Here is a 21,821-nt window from a genome sequence, read left to right on the forward strand (position 1 = left end):
AAAAGTAAGTACAGCTATTCAAGATTGGAAGCATGTCATTGGACTATATTCAGTTTCCAAACTTAAGAACACACGTGACAGAATAATTTAAAATACACCTTAACTGGCAAATAAAAACAAAATTTCCAACTTACCTGATAAATAGCCACTGATTGACAAATATTATCTACGTTGAGCAAGTAAAATCCATAATCTAAGAGGGTATCAGAGTATTTGGGATGCTTGTGACCAAAATGCTCCCTGAAAGAAAAATGACATTTCTGTAGTAAATTTTCAAAACATGTTGTTTGAAATACTAAAGCATGTTGAAATAAAAAGGCAAGTCATCTCCTTGAATAAAAGGGGAAATGTCAATACTACCTTGTCAAAACAGTCTTTCCCTCTCACCCGATTTCTACATGCGTCTTGTACAGTTTTTTTTTGCTCACTGTCTCTTCCTTTATGTCAAGCTTATTTTGTTTCTTGTTGCATCTCCTATGATAATACTATGTACATATAAATTTAAAGCAGCAGGAGGCCATCCAACCCTTCAAGCTTGCTGTCACTCAAAAAGATAACAGCTGATCTGATCCACACTTTTCAATACCCCCAATAACTAGTCAAGAGGTATTTAGCTCTGCCTTAAAAGCCTTACAAAAATTGTCTCCATTGTTCTCTTGGTAAAATGGTTCATTTCTGTCTTACACAGAAGATCCCTTTTTTTGTTTAAAATTCTTAATCTAGTTCTCATCTCTCCCATGAGGGAGAATATCCTTTTAGCATCCATTATCAAGTATTGGCAGGATCTTCAAAGTCTCAATAAGGTTACCTTGCATTCTTCTAAATTGGATATAGATTAGATTCGATTCGATTCCCTACAGTGCGGAAACAGGCCCTTCTGCCTGTCCACACCGCCCCTTGGAGCATCCCACCCAGACCCATCCCCCTATAACCCACACACCCCTAAACACTACGGGCAATTTAGAATGGCCAATCCACGTAGTCTGCACATATTTGGACTGTAGGAGGAAACTGGAGCACCCAGAAGAAAACCACGCAGACACAGGGAGAATGTGTAAACTCCGCACAGGCAGTCGCCCGAGGCTGGAATTGAATGCGGGTCCCTGGCACTGTCAGGCAGCAATGGTAACCACTGAGCCACCGTGCCGCCCCTATGGGATGTGTGACCGCCTGACCAAATTTTCCATGTCAGAGAGCAATCTGCGTTCCAGTTATTAGTTGACTGTTAACATTGGAAACAGTTGTTGCCAACACTCTATTATCCTTTCTTAGATGCAACCAAAGTAATAATCAATTCTTCAAACGTGGTCTCACCAATGCCAAGTCCAAACGTAGCCAAAACATGCTTACTTTTATATTCCAGTCGCCTTGCAATAAGCAACAGCATTTTATTTGCGTTCCTAATCACTTGTTGTATTTGCAAGCACATTGTGTGATACGTGTATCAGGATATCCCAATCTCTCTGTACCCGAATTCTGCAAGTATTCCCCATAAAATAAAAAATGTTTTTTGAAAAGCACTGTTCTACCAAAGTAGAAAAGTTCATATTGTCCTGCATTATACTCCAGCTACCAATTTTTGTCACTCACAACCTACCCATATCCTTTCACAAACTCCTTGCATCTGTGTCAAAAACTAAGGTGTGAACAATGAAAGGTAGGAAACTGTTACAAAGTAAAGAGTAGCACATCAGCATATTTTTGTGAAAAATGCATTCACACAGTGTAGGCACTTCATTGGGCTTCACTGCCCAGAGGGCAGTTAAGAATCAACCATATTGTGGTGGTTCTGGAGTCATATGTAAGCCAAACCAGGTAAGGACGGCAGGCTTCCTTCCCTGAAGGACATTAGTGAACCAGATGGGTCTTAATGACAATTGACTATGGTTTCATGGTCACCAGTATTCTTAATTGCAGATGATTTTTTTTGTTGAATTCAAATTCCACCATCCCCTTTAGCAGGATTTGAACCTAGGTCCCTAGAACGGTAGCCAAGTTTCTGGCACAAACTGTCTAACAATATTATCATTAGGCCATTGCCTCCCTGTTGTCACATTAACAACTGTGTCCTATCAAATTAAATGCAACAGAAAAGTGAACAGAACAGACATTAGTCTGGCCATTACTGACATGAAGGTCTGTACTTTTGCAAAAAGTACAATAATGAAAACTTGGCAATTTCGGTTAAGATTCTCTGTGATTGATGTTTGCATGGAAACTTACCGCGCTAAATACACAGCGTGTTTTATTAATTGTTCTGCTTTCTTGAATTCCCGTTTCACGACGCAAGCCTAAGAAACAGAAATAAGTCAATTACAAAACTACAAATGACTTGATTCTAGTACCTCCATGCCGACCATTTCCTAAACTAAACCAGTCCCTTTTGCCCGCATTTAGCCCATATCCCTAAAGCTTTCCTACCCATGTACCTGTCCAAATATTTTTTAAAATGTTATAACTATTCCTGTTTCTATCAGCAACACTGGCAGCTCATTCTACACAAGTACCAGCCTCTGCATGAAAAACTTGCCCCTCAGATCACTTTCAAATCTTTCTCCCTTCACCTTAAAAAGGACTCTCCTAACTTGGAAAAAAAGACCTTGGCTATTCATGATTTTATAAACCTCTATAAAGTTCAGCTCTCAGTCTTCAATGCTCCAGAGGGAAGAAATCTCAGCGTATCTAACCTCTCCACAATGGAAACTCTCTAGTTTTGGTCAAATCCTTGTAAATCGTTTTTTGCACCCTTTCAAGTTTAATAACATCCTTCCTATAGCATAGTTAGCAGAATTGTACACAGCACTCCAAATGTGGCCTTATCAAAGTCTTATACAGTTGTAACATGACATCCCAACTCCTGTAATTAATGCTCTGACCAATTAAGGCAAACGTGCCAAACGCCACCTTCATTACCTTATCTACCGATCACCTCACTTTCAAGGAACTAGGAACCTGAATCCCTACGACCCTCTGTTCGCCAACATTCCCCAGGGCCCTACCCTTTACCGCAAGTCCCGCCTGTGTATCTTATCAAAAACTGCAACATCTCGCATTTATTTAAATTAAACTCCATCACCATTCCTCAGCCCACTGGCCCAGTTGATCTCTTACCTAAGAGTTATACTCTTAAATAATCTTCTTCACTGTCCACTACATCAACAATTTTGATGTAATTCACAAACTTACTAACCATGCCTCTCATTCTCATCCAAACCAATTGTATAAATTGGGAATAAAAGTGGACCCAGTACCAATCCCTGTGAAACACTGCTGGTCACAGGCCTTTGGTCACAAAACAATTATCATACCTCATGAAAATTGCAAACGCAATGAAAAATGAAGATCCAAATTCCCATTAGATTATCATTGGAAATTAATTTTCCATTTTTTTTAAGAAGAAAAAATGGTTTTGCAGGAAAAGAACTGTGTATCATGTCTGTTTTGGTGACATTACATGTAGTGCACACAAGGACGGGAATTAGTTTTGTCTTTGTAAGGAAAGCAATTTGTAACTTAGGTAAAATGAATAGGAGAGAAGGTGTGGTATTAAAAAGGATATTTGGAAAATAGCTGATGTACTCTACTTCAGTATGCGCACTTGAACATTGGATAAATTTGCCAGGATGAAACTTCTTCATTAATGAATAATAACTACAGACTATTACTGCAGAAACAGTGTGTTGAAGGCACTATATTTCAGAGCTCAATCTTTCAATCTAGGCAATTTTCATGATATTCATTTGGTCCCAAGCAACTCATGGATCTGTATGTTCCAGATGTGGTAGTTTATTTCCATTCCTGCCAGTTACGTCCGAATTTTGTTCTTGAAGGAATTAAAACAAAAATAATACTGATCTTTAACCCTCAGAATTTACTACACCTCACGAAAATATTTCAACTAGGGAGATGCATTAAACTAACCATACCTGGTACTAATTAATCAGAGTAGGATTAAATAAAGTGCATACCATCACACCAATTTGTAGAAAAAGAGGAGCAAAGTACATAGTATTTTTTTTAAATGATGGCTGAAATGTTTAATAAATTAGAACATCCATTGATTAATGTTTTTCACTTCTGTTTAGACAATTTCAAATGCATCAATCATATCTCAACAGTAAATTACTCACTTTTGAAGCTTGTCTCAAAACATCAACTGCTACTTTCACGGGCAAGCCAATTGTGATTTCCTTCATGGCTTCTACACACCACTTGTAAGCCTACAAAAACCAAAGTGCACGGTAATTACATACATTTAAGCAAGATATACAACACTTGTCTATTTTCTACTATACTGTAGTGCCACACTGCTAATTCCCATAATGTAGGACATTGCACATAATCAAGATTATGCTGCAATAAACACCCCAAGTTCATTATGTGGGTGATGCACAAGCAATCCGGTGCACTGTGGCACTATAAAACATTTCCTAAATTAAACCACTGAATGACTAGCTGAAAATGTAATGCTCTCACACTGATTACAATATCCAACACTCTAGCCAAATCTAAAAACAGTCAAAAAAGTATACAAGGTCTCAATAAAGGAGATGACACTACTCAATGCCTTGACCTTTAAATATGAGGAATCAACCCTTTGATTTTCCCAGGAAGCTAACACAATATCCCCAAGAAAGAAAATTTACAGTGCAAACATGCCAATCGCATTTGCTTGCTTATAAGTGGTTTAAAACTAGTTCAAACTCATCTGTGAAAGTAAATTTAGATCAAAGACAATGCAACAGTAGTGGGGGGCACACACAACTTCAGGCAAGACATTAATTGTGACCTCATTTTAAACACAACTTTGGGATGTCCAGAAGAGGTTAAAAAGTACAATGTAATTATGTGATCTTCATTCTTTTTTGCATATCCACGCTTGTATCTCAATAACTTTCACTGTTAGCAGGTTATGGTCAAGACCCACATTAGAGACTTGAGTAAATAATCCACAATGACATATCACTGCAGCACAGAGGCAGTGCTCCATTTTTAGAGGTTTCTGCCTCTCTGATGAGGCAATTAAAATGCTGGCTCTGATTGTTCTTTCAAGTGAATTTGGTTTAAGAAAAAAAAGTGATATTGAAATAACGGGAGGTTTTTTTAAAATCATAAATCAAAATCTGCTCCTCAACCAAGTCCACAAAACAATTATTTGACTCTTGTTACTTGTAGAACCTTGCTGTGTGTAAAGTGACCACTTGTTTTCCAACATGATAACAGGGAATGCATGTAAAAATTATTTGCAATGTCCTAAGGATATGGAGGCAAGCTTTTTCCCCCCCCCACCAGCACTTTGCAAATCAAAGTTGCCCTTCGAGATTTCCAAAACATTTAAACCACATTTGAAAAATCTGTATCTCAATAATTCTATTCAAAAGAATATAGTGACAGATTGTTCAAACTACCATTTTTGAACTTACAATGGTGAATTTTTAAGATAGCTTGCAGTGCTGATATGAACAACAAATATCTTGTGTTCATTTTCTACTCTCTCCTGAACACAGGGATCTAGAATATTCAGGTCATTTGCCCAAGTAGGGTTTTTTGCACATGACCCAGACAGAGAGTTATTCAAACAAAGGACTGAACCTGAAGCTGTCCTAACGCAGTGCAACAGAAGCAAGTGGATCGTGGAAATGAAACTTCTGTTAATTTTCCCCCTTACTATGTCAAGATACTGGATCAATTTTTCACATACTGTATAGACTGAGATCAACTACTGCAGACTTTACTTGATGTAAAATCATACAGCATGTGTCTGGGTAGAGAACTACACAGGTCTTGAAACAAATCATAGATATGGACAATACACATGTTTCGGTCATCAAGTCCATTATTCCGAACCTACCTCATCATAATGACTTTTAGCGAAGAGTAATGCACAGAGCTCTCCAAAGAGTGCTGCTCTATTTGCTTGGTGACCATGTTTTGCCAGTTTATCAATGTAGGTTTGAGCTAGTTTGTAGGTCTCTTCACCCAAATGGTATTTACAATTGCCATTACGCACGTGGAGTAACCTTGAAACCAGACAAATTGGAAGTCAGAAATCAGAAACCTATTACACTCAGCAACCCCTTTTAGCATTTTTCACCAAGGATTATTGATCGAAGATGATGGCCTGGAAATTTCTTACAACATTCATGCAGTAATAGAATAAAAGTGATGTTGTACTGAAAATGGCATGGAAATTTCATCTTATGTGGCACCTCTGTGACCTTGACAAGTTAAGAACTATTTGATTAGGACTTAAAGCGGATCACATATTTTGTGTTCTCCTTGATTGCTTAAGTCAATTCCACACCAGTTTGTGTTCTAGCAAAATCTAAATGAAATTGTCAAGTGTAGATTATGACTGGAATCCATCCTGGGCTGAATCGATGGAAGTTTGGAACTGTTAGAAAATGTAAAGTTTTGAACCAGGTACGATGTTAGGTCCAGCACTATTTGTCTCATGCATGTGTAGCCTTTTGAAATGCCCCTATCGTTGCCATTTTGTTCCTCAGTGCACAAGTACAGAATCTGTACTGCATTTACCATCAGTGGTAGTATGTTCACCCGTCTTTCTGAACAACTGGCTTAAAACTACTTGCGTGAACCAAGCCACAATTGTAAACTGACTTTTTTAAATGAAAAAATAGTACACAATCCTCACTGTACTGTTTCTTACTGTAAGAAATAAATGGTTAAAACTATGAACTCTTAAGGTGAAAGTCCATTTTAAAATCAGATCATTTTGGTGCAGTGACAAGCGGCTTACTCTGCTTTATTATGTTGGTGGGGGAGGGAGAAGACAGAAATGAGACAACACAAGTGTACCTTTGGTCTCTTAAATGTACGTAATCATGTACTAGGCTTGCTGAGGCATTAATTATTGATTTTTTCAAATTGTCATACCCAGAGAACCGAGAAGATTTCATATGCTTTTCATTTATCAATTCAACTGGCAGCTGGTGGGTAGGGAAGGAAGGGATTTCACAAATTTAAAATGATAAACATGCTTGCTAGAAGGATCTCTAAGGTTTTGGAGTAAATTTGTAACTCTGTTTGTGGGTGTTACCGCTAGCAAGAGAACCAACGACAACACTACTTGAACAAGAGCACAACCCCAGTGAAACCATCTCCAAGGACAACATGCTTAAACTATTGCACCTATGCCTGGCCACCCACTTCATCTTCAACCGCCAAACATACAAGCAAATCAACGGGATGCGGAACAACAAACTCGCTCAGCGAGCCAACCAACCTCAATGCTAAAAGGATGGTTTGTGCTGTTATATGGTTGTACGGATGTAGTCCGCAAGCTTCTGAAAACAGGAGCCTGGGAAGTTCCTGAGCCAACACCATTCTTCCAAAAAAAATAAACTTTAAGATTAAGTGACATAGTTGGGGACAGAATTGAAAAATCTCAAATCAACTTTGTAGGTTACTAGAACTGAATATTTAAAACTCATTATCAAAGATTATTTTATAGAGAATCACATTAAAGGTCCTAACTGACACTACAAAACAGCTTGATGAGTTCAAAGTTGCAATACCTTTTAGACTATGATTAGATATTGCAAATTTCCTTTCAAAATCATGCACTTTCCCCTGCCATAAATATTTAGTTTTAGTTTAAAGAAGTAAATTTAGCAGTCCAAACAAATACTGAAACTTAACTGGCAACTGATTATAACCTTGACGATTACTGGCAACAGCTGGTTTCAACTTTCTTCGAACACGTGCAACCAACTGGAATAGCAACTTCCAGGACAAGTCTGAGCCTTTGAAGAACTGAAACCTGCACCTTTCTGTACACCATGGGAACAATTATTCCTGAACTACAAAGCATTGCATTAGAGGCCAAGACTTGTCTTCCGCTGCAGAGGGCTATTATTCACAGGCTAAAATGAATATATTCTACAAGGATTTGAGATAACAGTACAACATTTTAAAATTATAATTAGAGCACATGGGGTTAAAAAATCCTACAAACAGGTTTCTGTGTGCACATTTCTGAAGAGGGAATTTGGGTATGTGAACAGAGCAAGCAAGAGTACATCTTTTAAACAAATCAGTTTGAAGAAGTTATGTGGAGTGTTGTAAGATCCAACCCAGGAAGTACAAGCTAGAACAGTTAATTCAATGTTAAATCATGTACGGAAGAAGTAAAGCAAAGAAAGGCAAGATTAAAGGAAGGGTCTAGAGGCAAGAGAAGACAAAAAATTAGAAGTTTCATTTGTACTTTTGATACATTTGAGAGCCTAGTCTTTCAGCAGGACACTACTATAATGGGATCTAGAGAGGTCTGAAAATTTTGGACAGTAATTTTGCCCATTTCCATATGTCAGTGTGAACATGCAGTGGGCAGATATTACTTGATTGATTACTGACAGCATCACCATTACAGTACCACAAAATCTGGGCCACCATCTGAAGTTCTGTGCATTTGACTGATTGCTTCATGGACTGGACAGTGTAACGAGTACAACTACTTATCAAGTGGTTTATGGCGTGATGGCTTTGTGATCCTCCAACTGCTAAAATTTTGAAAGACTTTATATCAATAATAAAAAAAAGTCTAGATTTTCAAGCTGGAATACTATTTTCCTCCCAAAATGGTCAGCGCCACACTTACAATTCCATTGATCAGAATACTGGGATACAAAGCAATACATTTTAATGCATTCCATCAAAAATTGGCTGATTACATTTTAACCCACGACAATAACTCTCTGGTCCAAGTTTCACATTGTAAGGAGTTGGCAAAGGTAACACAAAAATTAGATGGGTTAAATATGGTCAAACAATCAACCACACAGCAGCACAGATGTGAGTTCGCTCGCTGAGCTGGAAGGTTCGTTTTCAGACGTTTCGTCACCATTCTAGGTAACATCATCAGTGAGCCTCCGGTGAAGCACTGGTGATATGTCCCGCTTTAAGTAGAAAGCGGGACATAACACCAGCGCTTCACCGGAGGCTCACTGATGTTATCTAGAATGGTGACGAAATGTCGGAAAACGAACCTTCCAGCTCAGCGAGCAAACTCACATCCAGAGCCTCAATGTGAGCTACAAATCTTCTCAAAACTCGCCATACAGCAGCATACACTGAAACAGGTCTGCAAGGAAATCTCTCAGTCAGGGTTAAAAGGGCCACGAAGAAAAATCAAAGCAAGTGCTCTTCACAAGAGTACAAATACCCTGAGCAAGTTGCTGACTGATGACCTTCACATTATGTACACAAACTAAAATATTCAGTTTAATATTAACATTGTACACGCTCCTGAGGAAAGAAGGTTCTATGTTCAAAACCCACTCCATAGCCCTAAGTATATAATCCAGGTTGACATGTCAATACAATATTGAAGAAGTGCTGCCATGTTGGAAAGATCATCTTTCAAATGGGCCATTAAACTTAGGATCCCATTAAACAATTTAAATGCCAAAAAGCAAAGTTTCCTAAGTATTCTGGTCAATATGTGTACATTAATCAACAACAAAACAGGTAATCTGGTCACTTGTCATTTGAGAGACTGCTCTGTGTAAACGGTTGCTGTGTTTTATGGCAACAGTGACTGCACTTCAGACCATTTCAAACTTGCCATAGCCAATTCAGTTTTCTGACATTAGTGAAAGATGTTAAACAAGTAAGCCTTTGCCTTCTCTTTGTTGGTACACACCTGACGCAGCATTCAACTGCACGAAACCAGTGAAGCACCTCATCATGTAGCGAACATAGCTGCAGACAAGAAAGGAACACCTTCTCAGCATCACTATACCAGCCTGCATCAGAAAGAAACCCACCTACAGGGATGAAGGGGGGAGAAGCGGAAAAGAAAACAAAATCATTAAGCACAATATTAAAATATGTACCCTGTACCTGAGTTATGAAAGGATGTTTTCCACAGCTCTTAAACATATCTTATACAAGAAAAAGTGTCTTAATGCAGTATTTAAGTAATTTTGTCTCAGCTGACTTCTTTGTGTCTTGTGACACAAAAGATGAAACTTCTGAAATACTGACGTAAAACCTACGCTGAAAGAACTTGCCCTGGGTAAGGAATTCCACCCAAACACTTCATATTTCATTTTCTGTGGTTGGCTTGCAGAAATGAATTGCTCAAGAGAATACTGGCCAAAGTTAAACTAAAGAACTATTTGGTTCAGTGTTTCAGAATACTCCTTTGAGTTGGTCTTGATGTTAAGACTTCTAATTGAGACCAAATTTGGTGATATGGCCACAAACAACATGGAGTTATATAAGTGTTGATCACAGATGTTGAAGTTTCAAGTAATGCTAGCAGCCAAGTGTCTGTGCTGAACAGACTAGAATTAGGTAGCGAGCTATTTCATCCTGCATATATTTTTATTCACAACTCCATTTGTTTTCCCAAAAATACACACAGGAAGATGAAAGAAGATCATTATTCAGGGGGTCAGTTACTCAATTGGCTGGACAGCTGATTTGTTATGCAGACAACGATGTCGAAAGCATTCCTGTAGCAGCTGAAGTTACCATGAAAGCTCCTCCTTCTCAAAATTTCCCTTGCCCGATGTATGGTTAATCCACCACCAGTCATCTCTCTCTAATGAGGGCGGCACCACGGTCTTCTGGGACTACGGTAAATTTATTTCTCCACATAACAAAAGATTACACTTCACAAGAATCAGAAAAATCATAACAGGTATTAGGAATCAGAAGCAAATTTTTTATGACAAACTTCGAAAAAAAAACGCCACTGGGATAACTTCAAAAGTATACACATTGTCTGCTTTGCATTCTCAACTCTCCCTAATTGGGGTCAGAAAGTGCAGCTAAAGCCTAACAACAATTAAAATGAAAACTAACTAATGGGGAAGCGTCTGGGGAGAAATTAACTAGCAATAAATCCTTATATTTTGGATCAAATTTAACAAGGTCACATCTTGCAACTCAAGAACAGCCAGCAAAACAAAAGTGATTCATAGAAACTTCAATGACGTGAAAAAAACACGAACTACCACCAGAGATAATGGGAACTGCAGATGCTGGAGAATCCAAGATAACAAAGCGTGTAGCTGGATGAACGCAGCAGGCCAAGCAGCATCTCAGGACCACAAAAGCTGACGTTTCGGGCCTAGACCCTTCAGCAGAGGGTCTAGGCCCGAAACGTCAGCTCGTGCTCCTGAGATGCTGCTTGGCCTGCTGCGTTCATCCAGCTACACGCTTTGTTATCATGAACTACCACCATTTGGTTTTTAAAAGACAGAAACTGACTTATTGGTTTATAAGTATCTCTTTATTGTACCTACTTAAAGTAGATAGTATTTTATGGTGAAAATTTTGAACTATTTTGGGATTTCAGTGAACTGGACTTTAGTATGAAGTTAGGAACTGAATTGAAGTTGTGTTACAGATTGTTTTGTTACTTAACTGATACGTAGATAAATATTGTTCTACATCTAATATGAAACATAACAGATATAATATTATTTGGGAAAATACCTGCAGCCAATAAAGGAAACTAATCATCAGGAACAAAGACATAAAATAAAACCCACTTACTAAAGAGGCTCAAAGATCGTACAAAATATCTTTCCATATCCCTTTAGCAAGGATGGATGGTCATTACCACTTGCAGCGACCACTCACGCTGAACTCAATACCTATTTTATAAAATCCTACATTTTCTCCTCAACTACCAAGTAACCCATTGAAACTAATTTATGCCAATGTCAATGCCCACACCCACGCCCAATTCCGTACTAGTTCAATTATCTGGCAAATACTGGCCCAGTCATTTAATACAAACAAACAAACAAAGGCCCACAAAATTCAGCTTTATTGTGGGATAGAGAATGCCTTTCAGTTTCTACAGCATTAGTCTGAGATTAGGGTAACTGCTGCAAAAGAAAGTAATTTTAAAACAAAATCATCACTCATCAACATTTAAAAAAATATTCTCTAAAGTGATCCAACACAACAGGCAACAACAAACTTTACACACAAATAAATAAGCACCAACCATTTTGGTGGGCAAGTGGGGAAGAGGGGGCTGCACCCAAACTGTGGGTCAAATCAACAGAATGAGATTTTGTGTTCACTCGTTCAGAACAGCAATGGCAGCTGTGGAGCTTAGACTGATCTTTGACAGTTGTGAGGCCCCTTTAAAATGTTCATGCTTTCTCCCATTGGTGGCAAGGTCATAATTTGCAACTTTAGCTTGGTGCCGCTACAACCACTACCTATGAATCGACAATAAAAGGTGCTTATCTTACTTTTGTCAGGACAAGTTCTCAAATTTTAATCATCTTCCCCAACATCACAGCCATTCAGGTTCTCAAACCACATTGACAGCCACCATTTACTTAGTTGCCCTCTCTCTACTTCTGTCACCCCAACTCAGAAAACCTTCAAAATGTTCACTCAGGTCACACGACATCTGATGCACTAACATGCGTCACATCGAGAAGTACCATCTTAGGAAATGAAAATCTTCAAAACCAGCACAATGTAGGGTGTACTTTACAGGCAGATCACTAACTGCAGCCAAGTGCCAACTCTATCTGCACGGCAACTTTCAGCAAGTCAATGCCACATGAAATTAATGCAGTCGGAAATGCATCTAGTTGTACATTTTGCCTCTGGCACATTTTAAGCATCATGCTCTAGAATCATTTAAAATTGTATATCTGAATTCAATTTAGATCTATTTAAATCTAGGTGAAAAACTATAAACAAATCTGCGGAAAAATTTATCACTTTTAAAAATGTTTTACACCTGATTGAAGCTATGTTGGGATGCACTGCCTGAGAAATAGTGACACAAGCATATTCAAATCAGTTGCTTTCGAAATGAAATTGGATAAATACTTCAAGGGGAAAGAAACAGGAATCCTGTCGGCAATGAAGAGGCATGTACAACCAACTGATCTGCTCTTTTGTAGACTGCCAGTAAATGCACAATGAGCTGAAATAGAGTCTTTACAATTGGGACAATCTAAGAGTTGAAGGTAAACCAATCAAATTCCTCAAAACACAAAATATTTCTGTACCCTTCAATCTTAGGATTCTAGGCTTGAAGTAACTTCAACATTTTAAAAAAATCTTTTGCAGTAACTTGATTTCTGTACTTGATGTGCTGAATGTCATGGGAGCAAAGCAACGTGGTTAAATGAACTGAAAATGCAACAAAAGTTTAGACTAAATATACACAATTCAGACAGCTTCTTATAATTCAGATCAAATGTAGATTTTTCTTAATACAAGTTTCTAATGGAATCTAAACAAAAAGTGCAATGAACTAATTAATTATTCCTACAATTCCAAACAGTGAAAAATTGAAAAGCCATTCTTCACTGATACGTTACAATGTCACACTTGAAACAAACTGTCTGGGTGACAATGTTCCTTTGTTAAAAGAAAAATCAACAAGCAATCAATCAAACTCTTCCTGGCTTCATGCAGTTTATGTTCTGTTAATTACAAATGCTTCAAACAAAATCACACATTAGTTCAGGTTACAGGTTAAGATTAAGATAAAATTATAAAGGAAATCTTTAAAAGGTAGAATTGGCATTACAATGTTAAAATAAAAACATGCAACGTACACTGTATTGCCTGGCATACAATACTAACAAGAGATCTCCTATATTAATTCAGATGAACAGGACTTAATCTATCATCATTTAAGATTCTTTCTCCTTTTGTTAAAATTCTGCTTCCTCAGTATTTTTCCTAATTAACGTCTCTGGAGTAAGTGGGACTTGAACCCAGGCCCCCTCGTTGAGAGGGGGACATTACCACTGTGCCGCAACAGCCCTAAAATTTAGCTTCCTAAATGACAGCTGCATTACTCGCCAGATGTCAATTTTGAAGTGACTCTATTGTGCTTTCTTCAGTCCTTCCTTCTTACGGGATACACAGAGCAAAAAACAACTTTAAATCTTCAAAAAAAAAGGTTTTTCAGCAGAAAGGAAATACATTTTACACCCTTCAATAAACTATATCCAATGAATAGCTAGCAATTATTAAATCTTTAAATAAATACACACAAATTCAAACTTTGCAATTACAAATTATGCAGATCCGGTATCTTATTATGATTGGAAGGAAAATTGTAGATCCTGAAGACTAAAATCAATGCCAAATGATTGGCACTGACGACTTTGTCAACAATGCAAGTGACCTATCTGCATTTCATTCTGAAAGACAATAAGAATGAACAGAATTGAAGATTTCAACAATGAAGTCTCTACGTTTGTATCACAGTCCAAATACATTATCGCCTTCAGATTCATTGATAAATGCATTAGAAAGCAAAAGTAACTTAAAATCAATTCTTACCTAAAACAAATCCAAACTGGATTGCCTTCTCTTTCACATGAGCATCCGACTCTTCAATATATGAACAGCGCCTGCTGAAAGAATTGGCTAACACCGAAGCCACCTTTACTCCATGATCCATTAAAGCTTGAAAACAGTGGTGCAGGAGATGCCTAGTAGAAAGATAATGACATTGCTTAAGCACAAAATGACGTACATTTTAAAATAAATCCATTGAAAATAAAATCAATTTCTTTGTATAATTACTGACTATAGAATTCTAGAAGGAGGAATTCATCATTGTTATTAAAAAGTACGTATGTAATAGCACTTGATGTAGTCAATACAGTCGATAACTGTGCCAAATACAAGACAAAATTAATTTCCAAAGGACATTATATGGAAAACAAATTTCAAGGTCGGTATGCAAGGTATTAAGCTTTAGTAGCAAACTGAAGTGGCTCAAAAGTGGGATCTAGGTACTGTCACAAATTATTAAAAGCAGGAAACCAGGTCATTAAAGCCTTACGAAGTTCAAAAATTCATTTGGGATGGATTTCAAAACAAAATAAACTATTTAAACATTTACAGAACCGTGGTTAGCTCACACTTAGAACGCTGAGCACAGGTCCTAATTCTAGACTACACAAAGGTGTGCAAAAGATTACAAGCATTGGAGAAAGTGCAAAATTGATTTAGAAAATGTACTATCCCAGAATTAACAGAGTACAGCCACCAGGGAAGATTGGGCACTTTGGAGAGACGACCGAAATGAGGCTCTCAAAAAAAAATGCAGTAGTTCAATAGGGCAGAATAGAGTGGATGGTTCCACTTAAGTCTGTGTAAAACTAGTTACAAGAAACATGAAACAGACAGCATATATTATCCAATAAGGTTTAAATACAGAAGTGCCAACGTGACCTCTACTCAACCATTCCATACGAGGGCATTGCATGTATGTATTAAAAGGGAATCAAGAATGGATACAAGAAGGAGAAAGAAATTAATGTACCGATAGTATGATTACATAGAAACTTCGTCCCATTGCTTGATATGTTAAATGAAATATCCTGATTTCTTACGCAAAACTATGTTTTTATGCATCCAATAAATAGGGATAGTTGTGCATATGTACACAGCATGTTCAGTTGAAACCCAATGTCAACATCCCAAAAAACTGGAGGAGATGCAAAAGCCAAAGGGCACTGCCTTGACGAGAAAACGTTGTTCAAAGACAAAAATGGAAAAAATTAATAAAATCTTCCTTTGTCTCAGCTAGTTTCAATCATGGGTTCCAAAAAAAAGCAAGATCCTACTGAAGCAAAATCAAATATGGTAAACTTGCATGTCTTGCACTTGTCATACTGGAACGCTCCAATCAGCTGAAGACTTATCAGAATATTTCTTGCACATGCACGCAAGTACTAAAAAAAAATGTACATGCAGTACTTGCAATTTACAAATGACACTCCAAGCCTCCACAAAAGGACCTTACCATGAAAATCATGCACAAAATTAGTTCCTGGCATGAATTGTGGTGTGAATGTTACTTTTCCTTATTAACCCAAACCTGGGGTGTTGTCCGGGTGTTGCTGCACTTAGACACAAACTGCTTTAGCATCCAGTTTTTGGGAAATGTCCATATTACAGAAAAGGTGGTGCATAAACAGCAGCAAGCATCCCCATTTAGAATGGAACATGTGGTCATTCATGATGGAAGTGATGATGGTTGGCTTAGGACACTGCTCGAATAAAAACCTGTACTTAAGTCCTGGGCTGAGAAGACAGTGAACATGTTGGGAAATGGTGGTATATCTGACAATGAACACAACCCAAGATTAATTGTGTGGACACATGGATTCAAATCCCACCATAATAGATGTAAAATTTGAATTCAACAGAATAGATGCTTCTTATGGTCCACTGTGCTACATGAATGCCCCGTTTTTGACTTGATACTTGAATTAGTATTAACTTTCTCAAGGCAGATTTGGGCAGTTTTTCGGTCAACAAAGGAATAAAGGGTTGAGGGCAGGGGCGGGGGCTAGTTTGACAAAAAGACTAAGTCAAGACCACAACTAGATCAAGTATGATTTACTGAATTACAGAGCAGAATCAAAACAGCTGAGCAGTCTACTCCCGTTCAGAACCCGATATTCTGCAACTATGCATGAAATTGAAATATTTAGCCAAGCTGGAATGACTGATGAAAAGAATTTATAATGAGAACAATAACATCTCATAGAACCCGTGAACAGTCTGCAGTCACAAGCCACATTGGAACCTGTTGTTTTCAGCAGCACAATATCAATAGAGTTGCACAAAATAAAAGTCGTGATCCTGAAAATGATCTGGTAATACAGAAGGTTCTAAAAATAAATGCACACGCTAAAGCTGAATCCAAAAATTAAGATACAGTAGCTACTCATTTAGTTCCTCTAAATCTCAGCAGCAACTTCTTCAGTATGCACGACAGTTTTATAGACAAAATTACAATTAAGACATGACTGTATCTCAAACCTCACCTTTGTTTATCGGCAATGGTGATACAACATGATACATCTTTTCACTGCACTACATTCAAGGGGCAGTGTGGCCGAAGACAAAAAGGTCTTACATTTTCTAGTGACAATCCTCCTTGTTACTTCATCAAACAGCTCAATTAAGTTAGCGAGACATGATCTCGCACGCACAAAGCCACGTTGACTATCCCTAATCAGTCCTTGTCTTTCTAAATTAGGTACAAATCCTGTACCTCAGGATTTCCTTCAACAAGTTGCCTACCACCAATGTCAGGCTCATCAGTAGACAATTCCATGGCTTTTCCTTACCACCTTCTTAAATGGGGCGCCAAGTTAACCAACCTCCAGTCTTCTGGCACTTCACCTGTGGTTATTGATGATAATAATATCTCAGGAAAGGGCCAAGCAATTACTTCCCTAGCTTCCCACAACGTTCTAGTGTTCATCTGATGAGGTTCTGGGGATTTCTTCACCTTTATGCTTATTAAACTGACCAGCACCACCTTTTCTGCTATATGGGCATTTGTCAAGATGTCACTATTTATTTCCCCACACTCTACCATCCTCATATCCTTCTCCACGGCAAACATTGATGCAAAATAATCATCTAGTATCTCCACCATCTCCTGCGGCTCCATGCATAGGTGGCGTAGCTGATCTTCGAGGCGCCCTATTTTCTCTGTAGTTACCCTTCTGTTCTTAATGTATTTAAGAAATCCCTTTGGATTCTTCTTAACACTATTTGTCAAAGCTATTCCATGTCCCATTTTTTGCCTTCCCAAGTTCCCTCAAGTATACTCCTACTGCCTTTATACTCTAAGGATTCATTCAATCTCTGCTTCCTTCTTTTTCTTGACCAAAACCTCAACTTCTCTCGTCATCCCCAGAAGGCATAGGTTTAAGGTGAGAGGAGAAAGATTAAAAAAAAGGACCTAACAAGCAACCTTTTCATGCAGAGGGTGCTGCGTGTATGCAATCAGCTGCCGGAGGAAGTGGCGAAGACGAGTACAATTACAATGTTTAAAAGATATCTAGATGGGTACATGAATTGGAAGGGTTTGGAGGGATATGGGCCAAATACTGGCAAATGGGACTAGATTTCTCTAGGATACCCAATTGGCATGGACAAGTTGGATCAAAGGATCTGTTTGCATGCTGCACATCTCTAAGACTCTAAGGAATCATTATTGTCACACCTTTTATGATTTATAGTCAAGTGCAACTGCTTCCAGGCCTTTTACTTTAGGCAGAGTTGGTCAAAACATTAGCTTGTCCTTTTGTCAATAAAGCATTTCAGCTGTCAATCCAATCAGTGCATGTGAGAGCATATGACCTTGTTGAAATACATACACATGAAACAAAGCAAAGAACTATGGCAGTACTACACCAATTCTTTTCCAATGTGGCCCTATTTTAACTTACTACCTCCATCTCAAGTGCCAAAAGGAGAGGAAGGAAATAAATAACTCTTGTTAAAGAGGTATAGGGTAACTAATGAGGCAAAAAAGGTCAACCCAAGTGTCCAGACTTGATGCGTTACACCCCAGGGCATTAAAGAATGTTGCTGCAGAAATGGTGGATACACGGGTTATAATCTTTCAAGAATGCTTAGATTCTTGAAATCCCAGAGGATTGGCAAACTGCCAATGTAACATCCTTAATTCAAAAAAGGGAGAGAAACAAATCAAGTCAATTAGCCTAACATCTGTCATTAGGAAATGTTAAGGCTATTACAAAGGACATAATAGCAGAGCATTTAGAAATGCATGGTTTCTTAACAAATTTATTACAATTCTTTGAGGAGATAACAAACAGAATGGTGAAAGGATACCCAGTAGCTGTGATACATTTGGACTTCCAATGATGTTTGGAAAGGTATGCACATATAGTTAATTAACTAACGGCCAGCTGGAAGACAAAAATAGTTGCTCAGGAAGTGGTGAGGATGATGCAATAAGTCTGTGAAGGTATACAGACAGGTTAAGGGAGCTAAAACTTGGCAGATAGAATATAATGTGGGGAAAAAAGGAGGTTATGCAATTTGGCAGGAAGAATAGAGGAGCTGAATATTACTTAAATGGGGTAAGACTCCAGGAAGTTACGGCAAAAAGGGATTTGTGGCCTTGTAGATAATCAGAAAAGGTTAGCATACAAGCTCAGAATGTAACAGGGAATGTAAGTGGAATGCTGGCCTTTGATTTGAAGGGAATGGAGAACAAAAGCAGCAAAGTCTTGCAAATACTATACAAGCTAAGTTAGATTACACCTAGAATATTGTGAACAGTTTTGGTCCCTTAATCTAAGGCAAGATATACTGACATTGGAGACACTTCAGAGCTTTACTCAGTAGATCCTGGCATGGAGCAGCTTCCATATACTGTCATTAGGGTTTAGAAGAATTAGGGCGACCTTGTTGAAGCACTGAAAAATCCTTAGAAGGCGCGACAGAGTAAAATTCTGAGATACTATTTCCCTTTCAGATGAGGGTCTCGTAGCACTGGCATAATTTCAGAGTAAGGAGTTGCTTCTTTAAGATAAGATGATGAAGAGGAATTACTATAGGAATGTTGTAGAGGCAGTTGTTAAATAAATGCAAGGTTGAGACAGATTAATCAGTAAGGGAGTAGATGGTGAAGGGGAAAGGTTGGAAAGTGGAGTTGAGGATTATCAAATCAAAAAGGATTTCATTTTATGGTGTTTCCATGTTGCTGGAAGCCCCAAAGCATCTTCTCTCCCCTTTTAAATTGTGTGTGCGCGCGCGTGCGCACCATGTACAGTGTAAGAGGCAATCAATGAATAACACCAGGAGCAAAAACAAAATATTTTGAAACACTTTTTTCAGGTGATTTGAATGCCAATATCTCAGCAGCATTAGTACCAGCTCCTTTCATTTAAGGCCAACTTTAGCTTTTACTCAAAATAGGACTTCATGTTTATATAAGCATACATGCCTATTTATAAGAGTTTCGAATATTGACTCTCTCTCCTGTAACTTTGCATTTGAAAGCTGACAACAGCATCAAGGCCTACAATTGATTTCTTCTGAACTGCTAAAAGTCAAGAAAATTGCCAAAATTGACCCAACATGAAACACTAATATTTAATGGGAAGAGTATTTAAAAATCAAAAGATTGTTTGAATGTGGAGGAGGAGAGAAAGAAAGTGGTAAGAAGCAAGTGACACTAGTAGACATCTGGGAACAGAAAAAATGTAAACTTAGAACAACAATAACAGGATTTGGTTTTGGAATGTGAGGCTGCGCCATGCTCTTTTTTTAAAAAAAAAGACTTTAAAATCTGAGGGGGTTTCAGGCAAACTCATTTTCTTCAATTAGTTTTTTTTTCCCTAAAACAAAACGCTAGGTGGAACATTTTTTTAAAAACTCTTCAGTGGAGGTAATCAAATTACAATTCACACTGGGTACATTTCCCTTTCAATTTGCCAAACAAATTATTTTTGTAGAATGAACAATTTTAACACATCAAGGTTTCACTAAAAAAAGAAAAAAGCTTGCATTTAAAATTCTTCAATTTCTAGAATTCTGATAATTTAAATTGTGTTACGCTTGACAACACAACTTCTAGGTTAGCAGATGACACCAATCTCTCTAATCAGAGAAATGTTAAATACTTCAGTTTCCTATTATCCATATTATCCTGAAGAACGGCAATAATAGATTTATCGATATGTAGACAGAGGGGTTTACAGGATAGTAGGCCTTTCAGCCTGTTGTGTCCATGCTAGTCAAAGCTGACTACATCAAGCCCACGAAGGTTATAGGAACACTCAAATTTCTAAATACTACTCAAATATTATGAATGTTTCTAAATCAACCACCTTTCAGTTGGTGAGTTCCAAACTCGCACCATCCCAAGTGAAAACAATTCCGAGCTCTCCTCTTTGCCTTCTACCATTTTATGTAAAATCGATTGTTCCCTGATTATTGACCTCATCTGATGGAAACTTGTTTTCATATCAACCCTATCCATGCCCCTCACAATCTTATACACCTCTATCAGGTCCTTCTTCAACCTTTGCAGCTGCAAGGAAAACAACCTCAGCTCATCCAATCTTTTCTCATGGCTCTGACCCTCCGGTGCCAGCAATATCTTGATAAATCTCTACTATGTCCTCACAAGTGCAAATCACACATCCTTCCAATGGTGCAGTGACCCGAAATGTGCTCCAGCTGTGACCAAACCAGCGTTTCACGGTGCTGGCAAAACATTCTAGCTGAGGTTTTGAATAATATAAAGCAAGCATCCCATCTGTCTTCAGAACCATTTTATCCATCAGTCCTGCTTCCTTCAGAGATCTGTGGATTGGTACACCAAGGTCCAGCTGAGCTTCAGTACTTTCCAAGTTTTTAACCATTCTCATCATCATTAACTTGTCAGTCCTTCCCAATATTACTGGCTTGCATTCAATGCCTATGCGCCCCCACCCCACACCCAAGGGAACAGAACAGACAGTGCATAATCTTGAAGAAACTAATTTGGTTAAATGTAGTTTCAATGCCGAGACCACATGTAGAACGTTTCCTCATCCAGAATTACAATCCTGTTTTGTACAAAGAACATATATTGCACATTTAAACTTTTGCTGTTCATATGGAGTGCTACCACATTTCACAGCACTATGCTAAACATCAACTGGGAATGGCTGTTCACCAGTTTCTATTCCTTAATTTTACTTCCTTCATATGCCATAGTTTCTTCAGTTTGATCTTGGACAATATACTGAAACCAGCAAGTCTCTGCTGTACCATTCTGACAGCATCAAACACTGAGAGATCAGGGCAAATTTAATCTGTTTTGTCAGGTAAAGGATCCGCCTGACAAATTATTTACTGTACACCTCACAAATAAAAATATTCATTGAGAACAGACACTTTCTTTGCCCACCATCCCCATCAAGTTTTTAAGAAGGCTCCTAAACCTGAAAAATGTTATATCATAAACAAAAATCTCCCTCAGATAAAGTAAGCAGTGTTATAGTGGACTATTTTCA

At 38.0% G+C, this 21,821-nt stretch overlaps 1 protein-coding gene across 1 annotated transcript in view; it reads right to left on the reverse strand.

Moving 5' to 3' along the window:
- The window catches only part of appbp2 (amyloid beta precursor protein (cytoplasmic tail) binding protein 2), a 69,662-nt gene that overhangs the window by 24,773 nt on the left and 23,068 nt on the right, over window positions 1–21,821 (reverse strand). Inside the window, exons 3-8 of the mRNA XM_048557269.2 lie at window positions 14,311–14,462; window positions 9,665–9,788; window positions 5,852–6,020; window positions 4,131–4,220; window positions 2,224–2,291; window positions 135–240 (exon numbers count right to left, since the gene is read on the reverse strand). Coding sequence (XP_048413226.1) covers window positions 135–240; window positions 2,224–2,291; window positions 4,131–4,220; window positions 5,852–6,020; window positions 9,665–9,788; window positions 14,311–14,462 — 709 coding nt within the window. The remainder of the gene's footprint in view (window positions 1–134; window positions 241–2,223; window positions 2,292–4,130; window positions 4,221–5,851; window positions 6,021–9,664; window positions 9,789–14,310; window positions 14,463–21,821) is intronic.

This window comes from Stegostoma tigrinum, chromosome 27, assembly GCF_030684315.1.
Source record: "Stegostoma tigrinum isolate sSteTig4 chromosome 27, sSteTig4.hap1, whole genome shotgun sequence".
NCBI lineage: Eukaryota > Metazoa > Chordata > Chondrichthyes > Orectolobiformes > Stegostomatidae > Stegostoma > Stegostoma tigrinum.